Source organism: Callionymus lyra, chromosome 18 (assembly GCF_982586985.1).
Source record: "Callionymus lyra chromosome 18, fCalLyr1.hap1.1, whole genome shotgun sequence".
In the NCBI taxonomy this organism is placed as follows: domain Eukaryota; kingdom Metazoa; phylum Chordata; class Actinopteri; order Syngnathiformes; family Callionymidae; genus Callionymus; species Callionymus lyra.
In genome coordinates, this window is record NC_141835.1 from 9647251 (window position 1) to 9659958 (window position 12708).

At 38.2% G+C, this 12708-nt stretch overlaps 1 protein-coding gene across 1 annotated transcript; it reads left to right on the plus strand.

Moving 5' to 3' along the window:
- Positions 1 to 7072: 7072 nt before the first annotated feature.
- Positions 7073 to 11778, plus strand: syf2 (SYF2 pre-mRNA-splicing factor). Its single transcript, XM_087780248.1, has 7 exons — positions 7073 to 7105; positions 7381 to 7479; positions 8147 to 8272; positions 8343 to 8460; positions 8543 to 8633; positions 10080 to 10178; positions 11449 to 11778. The coding sequence occupies exons 1-7, from the start codon at positions 7088 to 7090 to the stop codon at positions 11612 to 11614; spliced, it is 717 nt and encodes a 238-aa protein (XP_087636374.1). The 5' UTR covers positions 7073 to 7087; the 3' UTR covers positions 11615 to 11778.
- The last annotated feature ends 930 nt before the right edge of the window (positions 11779 to 12708 follow it).

Below are 12708 nucleotides of genomic sequence, written 5' to 3' on the forward strand. Positions count from 1 at the left end.
ATAAGATTTAAAGCCTATTGCGTTTTGTTTGTCTTTTACAAAAAATTGAAGAAAAAAAAAACTAAGGAAATTACCGTAATATAAAAAAGCTAAAAGGGACTCCAAAATGTGATTTTAAAATTAAGAATTGTTGCTACACATTCGTTTTTAAAACAGACATTAATTATAAATATGTATTAATAAATCAACAATTAGTTAATTAGTTAAAAAACATCTTCATAATATAACTAATGGATTGAAATATGGAAGAAAAAAAATATTATTATTGATTAATATGTGTTTCCTGTATTTCCGCTTTGGCCAAATGTTTTCGCTTCGATGTTTGCGTTTGTTGTGAGCTTTAGCCATAGTTTCCTATTTTAAAGTATGATTTAAAAAATGTTTTACACTGAAAATATAACGGATAATTAAATACATTTTAATATAAGAGTCTTATTTGTGTTTATCATAATATCGTTTTAAGCAAAACATTCAATAATAAAACTAAAAAATATATATAGTTTAAAAGTATAAATCATTGAGTTGTTGGTTGTCAAACCAAAAAAAACACGCTGAGGTTTTCCATTTTATTTAAAAATAAATGCATATTTAAAGGGATTTATCATGAATTACCGGGCGTTTGGCGCCCTCTTCCGGTGAAACGATGCAACGAGATCGAACCGGACACAGTTCCATCTACAACAAAAACATCTTCCCTCCCATGATCCCTCACGAAAAAAACCTCTTACCGGAACATCACGAAAGTCCTCTGAGATCTTGTGGCGCTTTAATTTTCATCAGTAATTATCATCCTAAAGTTTGGTGGACGCTGTTGTGTTTCTTCTGATGACAACACAGTAGACGTGTGTGTGCTCTGTGGGCCGCAGAGCTGCTCTCACTGTGGTCCGCCGCCAGTGGAAAACCCATAATGGACTTTAATTGGGACTTTAATTGTGTGCGGTCGAAGCAAAAGCTCCAACAAGAAAGCTGGTGGTATTTGAGTGCAAACATACATCTTTTTTGTGTGCGTCCTGCTCGCAGGAACAGAAAGTGCAGTGTACACGCTCCGCACACACGTCACCATCTATATGATGTTCGGGGCCCACGAGGCAAGGGAGATAATTGGTGAGTCGAGCTCATTATGGGATGCATACTCTGGTGTTTGTGCTGCAACAGAGATGCGTTTGGTTCTATTCGCCGGTGCCCTCGAGCAACGGCAGGCCCCGATTAATACCGTGAACTTTGTCTTTGCCTGTTGGTTGTAAGTTCCAGCTGGTGCTTGTTGACATATGACTCTTCTTATCGTCCGAATCTAAACATTATGACCACTTCCACAACCAGCTCCTTTGCTATCCATTTCATACCATATCCATTGTTAATTTGATATTTACCAGAGTTTCCACAAAGACATGCATTTGTTTTTGTTTTTTCAATCAAATTATGACTGGCTTTATTGTTAAAAATTGTATAAGTGTCAAGTATATTTTCTTTTTTGAAAAATAATGTGTTTTATTTAAAGCTATTACAATAAAACGTTTTACGCTACATCCTGTTAAGAACTAGTAGTGTGTGTCGGCAAGAATCTGGATGATACGAGCAACAATAGAATACATTTTGACACTGTAGTAACAAGGATATATTTGTAGTATTGTCGAGTACTTGACTCTGGTGTTGTAGAATTTACAGACCACATGACTCTTGACGAATTGGTAACTGCTTTCATTTGTTTTGAAACCAAATTATGTCCAAACATCAGCTTTAAAAGCTGCTGGAAGTCAACCGTATCCTCTCGTCCTCAGTCAACATATGGATTTCATTTTTCTCTTAGCTGCGATTAGTTTCAATTTTGGGTGACCTAACACTAGGATGAACTATCGAGTTAATTTGAGCTATTATAGCTCAAAAGAATTATCTGGAAGTCAAGAATCTACATTATTCAAACTGAGTACAATACAATATTTCGTGATACTGTAGTAACAGGTATATTTTTGTAGTATTGTCGAGTACTCAAATCTGGTTTTGCATGATTTACAGACCACATGACTCTTGACGAAGTCGTAACTGCTTTCCTTTGTTTTGAAACCAAAATATGTCCCAAACATCGGCTTTAAAAGCTGCTGGAGTCGAATGTATCCTCTCGTCCTCAGTCATCACTGGAATTTCAATATTCCTTTAACTGCAGAGGATCTAACGACTGCTGTTATTTAGTGGCCGGAAGTTTAATTCAAACAATAAAATGAACAAACGCTTGCATGTTAATTGTAAATAAAGACAATCAATACAATGCTGTCGAATATCAGCACAGTATCGCGTAAAGCGTATTGCGATATATCGCCTTATACATCTAACACCCTTACTTTTAATACTAATTATTTAAACTTGTCCATTTAAACCGCACCTGTTTTCCTCCAGACTGTGTGTAGGAAACCAAACCAACACATATTTAATTATTAAAATATACAACGTTCAAATTTCAAGTGAAGTATCCTCTCGTCCTTAGTCATTAGTCATAAGCCAGGGTCTCGCCGCATTTTCTCCTTCCTTTTAGGAAGGCGCACGTAATGACTGCTGCCATCTAGCGGTCTGAAGTTTCATTGCAGCACTAAAATGAACAAGTGCACGTTAACTTACATTTAAATAATGAAGTTGTTTTATTTTATACACTAAAATTATGATTAGAAAGCCACATTTAGATTTAAAAAATAATATGGATACAATGCTTTTAAGGTGAAACGCCCAAGAAGAGCTGGAAGACGTTTCCTTGGGCGAGGAAGGTCCTCGGCCTCTTTTCTCCGACGGCTGCCCCCGCGACGCGACCAAACACACGACCGTCTTTTATTGTCCTTCTGGCGTAAACGCCGGTGTTTACGTTGGCCGGGAACTGATCACTTTTTTTTTTCAATTTGTGCCGAAATGACAGGAATAGTCATTAAGGAAATGGAATGATTTTATTGGCCATGATGTTTATGTTAAGTTCCAGATGTGGAGCAGCTGCGTGATATGACCCCAACACACACACACACACACACACACACACACACACACACACACACACACACACACACTCACACCACAACCTATAAGCCCCTCTTGATATCTCCAGAAAATACGAGATAAGTTGGTCGAACATGTCGTCGGAAAAAAATGGCGTCGACAGACTGATTGATGAGCGACAGCGTGAAGCGTGTTGTGCACGTAAGCACGCCGCCCTCGCGAGAATCGTATTCGCAGATATAGTGTTACTGCAGTGGAAAAGTCACGGAGGTTGCTCAGCAGTTTTTGGGTGGCCCGTCTCAACACATGAGGTCCACGTCACTCACTCCCCCTCACCCTTAAGTGACGGTGACAAGATCGTCCAGAACCTCACCCCCCGGGCGCCGCCTGTCACGAGCGAAAAAAAACGTCCAGATCGGTCCGATCTTGAACGCACCACGCGTGTTGGCACGAGGGAGGAACTCTTGTCGGGCGAGCCAGGCCTCGTCACAGAATCCACCCGAGTCAACTTTTCTGGGGCCAACTTTTGGATCCTGTCTGCCTCAGCTTTCCACAGGACGTCATCAATTTGTTCTTGGAGCAGAGGACCAGACCTCAACGCCATCTCAGAAACACCTAAGAAAACATTTTCATATAGTCACGTCCAGTGCTGAGACACTTCTGTACGCTGTAAGAAACCTGTTTTTCATTTTATTGTACATACAAATCTATACTTATTTGTTACTTTTATACGAAGTACGATATCGAACCTAATAAATAACCACCCTGCAGATGAAATAAAAAGAAATACATAGTTAAAATATATATATTTATATAAATATAAATATATATTACTATTAAATGCAAGACAATGCCATATATTTCTTCAAGAATAAAGTAAAAATCTTATAATAATCATTATTGACTCCTTTAAGAAACATCTTAAGATGTTTTTATTTGTTCAGGCTTTTCCTTGATTTTCTCCTGTTGTGTTCTCAGTTTCATCTTGATCTTTAAAGTATATACTTTATTGAATATTGTTTTGATTGTTTAAGCGCTTTGTGACCCTGGTCTGGAAAAGCGCTATACAAATAAAAATGACTTACTTTCTTACTTCTTAATGTTTATTGGACTTAGAAAACTTTCTAACACTGAATTTTTACAGCATAATCATAAAGAAACATCAAATTTCTATGTTTTTTTTCCGTCCACTTACTTTACTTACTTTAATGCATGAATACATTCAGTGTAAAGTCTTACTATTAAAAAAATATTCAATGTTAACAATTCAACGTTCAACTGTACAGTACAATAAAAGTCAATGTAAATAAATTCAGTGTAAAAAACAAAAAAACGACTTTATTTATGTTCGTAAAATTTAATAATGAGTTTACTCAACACTTTTTCACGTTGAATTTACTTACATCTAATTTTTCGAAGTAGGTGACAAACTCTTGCAGGAGCCGAGGTCTCGAGCAAGTTCCTACAAAATGTCATATATTTGCACTTTCTCGTAGTTAGACAAGGTCTATTGGGCATAACCTTCCACCCCGTAACACTCAAACGCAAACGCCCCCTCTGCTATAACAAGTAAAGGAAATGCTAAACTTGATAGCGTAGCTAGTTGATGAACAGTGCTAGCTGCAGTTATTCTCAGGTGAATTTTATAAAACAGTAACAATTAAAAGACAAAGGCAAATATCTTACAATTCAGTTTTTTTTTCTCTACTATATTAAGTCAATTTAGAATCAAATGCTTTACTTGCTAGCTTAGCTAATTGCTATAAGTTTCTAGTCTAGGTTATCCTGGGGTGGTAAATGTGTCACCCTGTAACACTAGTTGATAAAAGTGCTAGCTACAGTTATTCAGAGTTTAATAAACCTGTAACACTCAATATACTATAAAATCAATGAACAATTGAGTTTTTGTTTTCTGCTACGTTAAGTTAAGGGCATTTTAAATCGATTTAACACCCCGTAACACTCAATTGACCTCGAGAAAAAAATGTTTTCTACTATATCAAGTTAAGGAAAACATTAATTGGATTAAATGCTCGCTTAGCTAACAGTACTAGCTCCAGTTATTCTGTAAGTGAAATTTACCCACCCGTAACCCTCAATAGACATCGGGGAAAAAATATTTTCTACTATGCCTTTTTTTTTTTACTTTAGTAAGTTAAGGAAGTTTTAAACCAAATGCTATACTTGCTGGCTTACCTAATATATAACAGTGCTAACTACAGTTAGTGCTAGTAACACTATTTATCTTTGTATATCTTAATTTCTGTAAATCTTCAGTTTATTTTGATAGAGATAAATTCATGAAAAATTTAATTTGGATCATAATATATGCCTGTGGTGGAAAAATGTGTTCCAGTCTTTTTAAAAAATAAAAGTGTATAAAACTTAAGTATATGACACAAGCTAAATTGTATCACCAGCCAAACTCATGTGATCAATACAAATGGTTGAATCTACTGTAAGTAAGTAAGTAAGTGATTTGTATTTATATAGCGCTTTTCCAGACCATGGTCACAAAGCACTTAAACAATCAAAACAATAATATAATACAATAAATATATACTTTAAAGGTCAAGATAATACTGAGAACAACACAGGAGTTCCAGAAAATCAAGGAAAAGCCAGCACGAATAAAAACGTCTTAAGATGTTTCTTGAAAGATTCAGTAGATCCATCATCGCATGTGAGTGAATATCTCCAGTAACGTTAAAATGATATAACTGTTGTAGAGTCTGTCGGTGACCACGTCAATGTTTCCTCTCCTTCACGCCACAGTAGAATTCTGTCCATCACCTCCTTCCGGGATGTTTTTGGCTCTGTTGTGATGTTCTCCCATCTGGTTTCCAGCGAAATGCATCACCCCATTAACAGTTCCTGTGATCTGCAGGATGCTTTAATCTAGGTCTATAAACTCCATTTAATTACATCCTCCATCACAACTGTATTAGTGTAATGCAATCAAACAAGGATCCAATTTGGCCGGTCGAGCAAATGGTGTTTACTCGCGTCTCCTGATCCACTCATGGAATCATATTAGAGGGGGATTTAAGACTTTTTTCTTTTTCAGTCGGCCAAAAAATCTAAATATCTTTCATGTCGGATCTAAATTTTGGCGCGTGACTTTTTGCCTGACCTTTCATGCCTCTTACAGTACGACCCCCTTCCCCCCCAGGCCATATTCATAATGGACGTTTGTGTTTATGCCGGTTTCCGTGGCTTCTTATTTCGCAATCATTTTAACTTCAAAAGCCAGTAAACCAAAACTCCGGACAATGATTCGATTGTGCTGTGGATCCGCGGCGAATACATTAGGAAGGGAGTCATGATTTTCAGAGTCTGTCATACGCACAGACGATGCCTGGGCCGATACAAAAATGTTCGACTTGTTGACGATCCTTCCGTAAATCTTCACAGTTTAGATGACATCTCACTCTGGTTCATTATTCTTGGTTGATTCATTAATCCCAGAAGACAGATTGTCTGATGAGGAAGAATATATCAAGTGTTCTTTTTCTCGCTCGTTCTTCACCCCGAGGTTGAGTCTGTGGCAAGAAGATCCCATATTTTCGTTTCCCCGTTTTAATATGAGTCAAAAAGTGTATTTAAAGAGAACCACCAGTTTGTTCCCTCGAGTCATTGACTCGGCAATGTTGGTAAGATATGACCAGATTAAATCTCTTGAGGAGAAAAAAGCCTTTAAAGCTAAGAAAACAAACGATGACAAAGACTTTAGTGATGATCCATTTTAACATTTGTTCTTATTTCATGAACTCATTACTTCCTAATTCAATCTTCGAAGTATTTTATAAAAATCAAAATTGTTTTAACAAGTTCACTCGTTTTTTTATTGCGAAATGTATTTGACATGTTTAGAGATCGATATGTATTTACATTCAGCGATCACATGGCTCTCATCACGTGATCAAATAACGGATAAGAAAATCCTTTATCAGGGATTAAAATAAAATGTACTTATAATCTCTTCCACATTTAACATGTGAAATTATTTTAGAATATTATTTATTTGGCGTTATTTGTTTTTTTAATATATATATCTTGACGTCATATCCTGTGCATGTTAGATTTCCGGTGACGTCTTCTGTTTTTAACAGCAATGGCGTCCGGCAGTGAGGTTTGTTCCTTTCTCTTCTTTGTTGTGTCTCGCTTTTAGTTCTGCGTTATTTTATATCGCGAGTGTTTTAATAAACGACGTATTATCCTCCAAGTATTATCGTATTAGTCGCCGTAGTTTGTGGGTAACCGTAAGCGGTTTACGGTGCTATGCTAATGCTACATCGCTACTAATGCTATCCCTGTTGTTAGCATAACCGCTCTGATAAAAAACACTGTAGTTGTGACTTAAATATATCTTATATTTGTCTTTTATTGTGTGTGTGTGTGTGTTAGAGTCATAAGACCACCTCGGTTGGCGAGCCTGCAGAAGCAGCCGGGTCCAGCAAAAGAGAAGAAAGGCTCCGGAAGTTTCGGGAGTTGCATTTTAAACGGGTAAGTTATTAATATTAATGTAAAAATAAAAATGTATTACAAAACAAATGTGTTTTGGGCTTAAGTTTTGTATTACTAGTACGTTTTCCTATTCATATAATAATAAACGAGTTCATTTAAAAAAAACTATTTCATTTGAAAGTGTCTAAAATCGTTGTTATTAAGTAAGTAAGTAAGTAAGTAATATATATTTATATAGCGCTTTTCGTGTTTATAATCCCACCTCGTGGTCCATTTGTTGTCCACATATTTAGGTTTCACCATTTTTTCTAAATTTTCTAAATGGTCCTGTGTAATTAAATATTGAGTGTTATTTTGAAATTGGATTCATTTGACCAGTATTTGCCTCTTTAAACATAGAGATCAACGTTTTGTTGTATAAATGTTTTAATTGAAGGCAGTATGTTTGGAAGATTTGATTTACAATGTTTTTCATCTCGTTCCAAAAATTGCGCTGAAAATGTGTTGGTTTAAAAAGATAAATTAAGATACAGCTGTTATTGAGTTTATGTCTAAATGTTCTTATTTTTGAAACACAACTATGTAAGAGATGATTTGATGCTTGTCCTCTTTCATGCTCAGCATGCAGATGGAATTAGATTTACTTTGTGTGCTGCAGTGCTTTATCGCAACTAATGCGTTTTATTTCTGTCTCTTTTCTCATCAGAACGAAGCTCGTAAACTCAATCACCAGGAGGTCGCTGAGGAGGATAAGAAATTAAAACTTCCCACCAACTGGGAGGCGAAGAAAGCCAGACTGGAGTGGGAAGTGGCAGAAGATCAAAAGAAGAAGGTATTTGTGTCACGAGTTGATCGGAAATGGTAATAGAATCTTCCCGATAATGGTTCTTGTTTTATTGCAGGAATGTTCTGCGAGGGGGGAAGACTACAGCCGAGTCAAACTCTTGGACATCACGGCCGATGATGCAGAGCGATGGGAGAAGAAGAAGAAGAAGAAAAATCCTGACACTGGATTCGCTGGTCAGTGTGCATCACTCTTGTCTAAATCAATGCATCAATAAAGTCTGTGTCGTCCACTAAACCACTTCTGCTGCACTTCCAGGTTACGCTGAGGCTCAGTTCAGACAGTACCAGAGGCTCACCAAGCAAATCAAACCAGACATGAACACGTATGAGAAACAGCGTGTAGAGTGGTGAGTATCATGTTTAAAATGCTACAGAAATGACGATTGACATGTCTAGACTATATTATAATGGAGTTATAACTATATTATGATGGTGGCACACTTTCCTGAAGTCTTTCATGGACAAAATCTTTAAAAAAATATATATCTTCTGGTGGCGTTTAATACTGGTGCAAAAATTTCTATTTAAACGCGCTGGAAATGATATTGTTGAACCATAAACGTTTGGTTTAAGGTAAACTTATGTCATGTGTTGATTTAAGTTCATCTTAAATATATGTTGGACTTCTACTGTATCATTAGTATGTATCTGTTTGTACAAATCTCTCTTTTCTTTTAAATATTGACAGTAGAAAATGTGAAAAACTTTCTCAAGCTGAAATCTTGTTTGTCATAACCCCACCCACTCTGCTGGGATTGGTCAAACGTTTGGTTCGTCGACGCGCGTCACCAATCCCAGAAGTCTCCATCTCCAAGGGACTCGTTGTATTAACAAAGCAGGCGTATTACAGCTGGCTGGAGGAGCGAAGGCATTATTACATCATAAAGGACTCTGTGCCCTCGTAACCTCGTTCGCCCAGATTTCAGACAGGGGATAACTTTCTAAAGTAATAAGTTAAAAATGGTCATGATGAAGGACTAACTCCATCTTGGAGACTTCAACATTTGAAACATGTGAGTCAGGAGAGTTGGGATTTCACCCTAGTTGACATTTAAATGTTATCTTGTTAATATTAAGCTTAACAAGTGCAACGAACTTCGACGCCCACATGGTGAATATTTTCGTTATCAGTAACATCGCGACTTATCGTTGGATTAAGATATTCTGAGAGAGTTTCCTTGTGAGTGTGATTCAACAGCAATACCCTGAGGAGAAGTCTCGTATTAAGGTGATCAGCTGCTCCACGTCACATCAGACGCTGAATCAAAACAAAATTACACACACAATTTGACAACGGCGACGCAACCGGGTACCATTTTTTTTTTAAGGAGCCATAATTCTTCCTCTTCAGCTGTGTCATCCAGACTTTACAGTCCAGACCAAATAAAATTCTTAAAATTTGTGCGTTCCACCGATGAAGCCATCCCAGCATGTCTGTGAAATCTCCAGTTAATTACAGAAATTAGTTTGGCGCACTAATCTGGGAAGTCACATGTTCACAAAGTAGTTTCTTTATGTCGGTGTACCCCACTAGTCGCCCCGCGGCTCCACGGACAGAGCCGTACACACAATTATCTAAAGATCATAAAAGATCATAAAAGTCCAGAATCCATGCATGCGAGACGGGAGAAGAGTTCACAGTATTCCAGCGTCTAATGTTCGCTACATGCCAAGCGTTTCATTTCGCCGGGAGCTCCAGCGTCTTTTTTTAATCATCTGTAGAGATGGAGGCATTCAGAGGATGTCCAAATGTTGTTATGCGTTGCTAATGCCTCTGCCGGGGCGCTCCACAGCGGGGAGGATTTCTACCCCACCACCAACACCCTGGTCCACGGTACCCACGTGCCCACAGAGGAGGGCATCGACCGCATGGTCGAGGATGTTGAGAAACAGTAAGTCAAACATGGATTCTCTTCCGATATTTACTGCTGCTCCTTAACTTGCTTGTTAAATTATTGTATTTTCAATTCATGTGGCCCTCGATGATGGAAAGTACCAAATTATATCAGAGCAGATTAATCAGTTCTTATTGTAACTTTGTAATAGTTACCTTTAGTGATAAACTATGAAATGGACATACTCAACCATTCGAAAGAAGTTAAAAATAAAATAAAAACTGCGTTGAAGGAAATGACTGGAGATAATTAAGCGACTACTTTCTGTTAGTTTGTTGTGTGTAAACAGCAGCTCAAGTAATGGACGTTGCTTGCTATGATTTTCATAAAATACAAAAACATGCAAACATTTTGAATGAAAACGCAAAGGCCGCGTCATGTAGTTTTACATGTTTTAGATGGATGGATACTTTATTGACTCCCACGGAGGAGAAATGATTTTGTCCGGCAGCAATGGCACAAACATCCATAAATGCATGTCTGTAATATGCTAGCGTCCATTTCTTTTTCGATCGTGTCACTATCCGAAAAACGACGTAGAAATTGTTTTAAGGCGAAAACAAGGCCAAAAACGTTGGAATACTTCCGACTTAACATTTAAGTGTAAAATCAGTTTGTGTCGAGACACGGATCGGTTTATGTCGATCATTTTAAGCCAAAGTTGAGGTCCTATGTCTTCTGTAGCATCCGTGAGAGGTTACGTAATCCGACATAAGTGCCTCTTGAAGATGTAGCTTATGTTTGGCCCGTTAACTTGACTGTAAAATAAGTTTTTGCTCGCTTCTGTGATTGACAGCACTGGCTTACACAGTATACAAAAGAGATTAATTTAACATCTCATGTTAATCGGATCAAAAGTAAAAATTAATCTGAGATTGAACACGATGTTCGCGCAATAACACGGGAAAGTTTCAGTTCAACCATACGTTACAAACGTCCTTAATGTCCAATGATGTAAAACCAAAGAAGGTCTTTGCCCTGAACTGCCCGGTAATAACAGAACTCTTGTCACATGAATGGATGATGATGAATGTTGAGCGGTTCTTCCAGTATATGATGTATAAATAAATACACAATTTATTGATATTGTGATTCGATACTTATTTGATTTTTACCAAAAATGTGTAGCTGTCACATCTGTGCGTGAGGGGGTCGACCAATGACAATATAAAGTCCCTTGTTGTGTCACTAATTAACACTGTTTTATCGTAGACTTTCTTGTTAAGCATCGTGTTCTTGACACTCTTTACGTCCTCGTGTCCGTCAGGATCGAGAAGCGCGCCAAGTACAGCCGCCGCAGGGCCTACAACGACGACGCCGACATCGACTACATCAACGAGAGGAACGCCAAGTTCAACAAGAAGGCCGAGCGCTTCTACGGCAAATACACGGCAGAGATCAAGCAGAATCTGGAGAGAGGAACGGCCGTCTGAAGGCTGGTTACAGCTTTTTAATCCTTTTTTTTTTTTAAACAAATATCTCCCATGTCGTGATGATGAAGCTGTAGCTCACATCTGTGGTATTTTACTCAATGTCGTTTTTGTTCAAGAAACCAAACGATTGTTTTCCTACTTGAATAAACAGACGTTTCCCCAGATCACTTGTTCTTTCACTTTGTGGTCTCATGATGAATGGTGCCAGCGTGAGAAGTTCCCAATATCGCCCTCACACCCCCTCCGGGCTGTGTTTTTATCAGAGGACGGCGGCTCCGGGGCTAGTTCTGGTGCTGGTGTTGCACCGATAAGCAGCCACAAATCGAGCGATTTTAATTCGGTAATCGTTGACTCCGTCGCCATCTTAAAAAACTTGGCCCCCCGGGCGGCGACATGAGTGGAAAACCTTGTGACTGCGGATGAAAGAAAAAGGTTGTTCGGTGATAACCGTGTCCTCACTCGAGGGGAACTTGACACGGATGAGGAAAAACCCGTATCCCCGTTAGAGGATCGCCCTGAAAAGACACTCATCATGAGATAATGTTATTTGTTGAATAATCACAAGCTTCTGAATCAGCAGAGGATTTCTAGGTTTAGTGTTTTCAAACGGCTACTTTCCAGAGCGTTGCGGTTTTCAATATCGGCTTAGCTTGATCAAGTGATTATGACCCCGTGCTTGTGTCCCCCCCTTTTTTGTTAACATTGCCAGCCATCACTTGGGGTCAAGTCTAAACTTTCCCGAACAATTATGACGAAATGTGAAAACGGTTTGAGCCATTCATCCGCGTGGCAGTGCTGACCCCTTGTGGTTAAACCGGGAACTACAGGCTGTCATTTAGCATTAGTTGCCGTTTGGCTCAATTTAATCCATGGATCTCATGCAACTGCCTGTGGTGTCCTATAGTTTGACATATTTGATTTATATTCTTTGGTTTCACGGTTTGTCTAATAAATCTGTTCCATCTGAACAGTAGTTCTATAACTGATGAGTCACAGGCTCTTCTCACAATCATGAAACCATATCCATTAACAACTTCAGATCAATTACTTTTAGAGCTATTCATGGTCAGGCTCCTCCTTACATCAGTGATCTG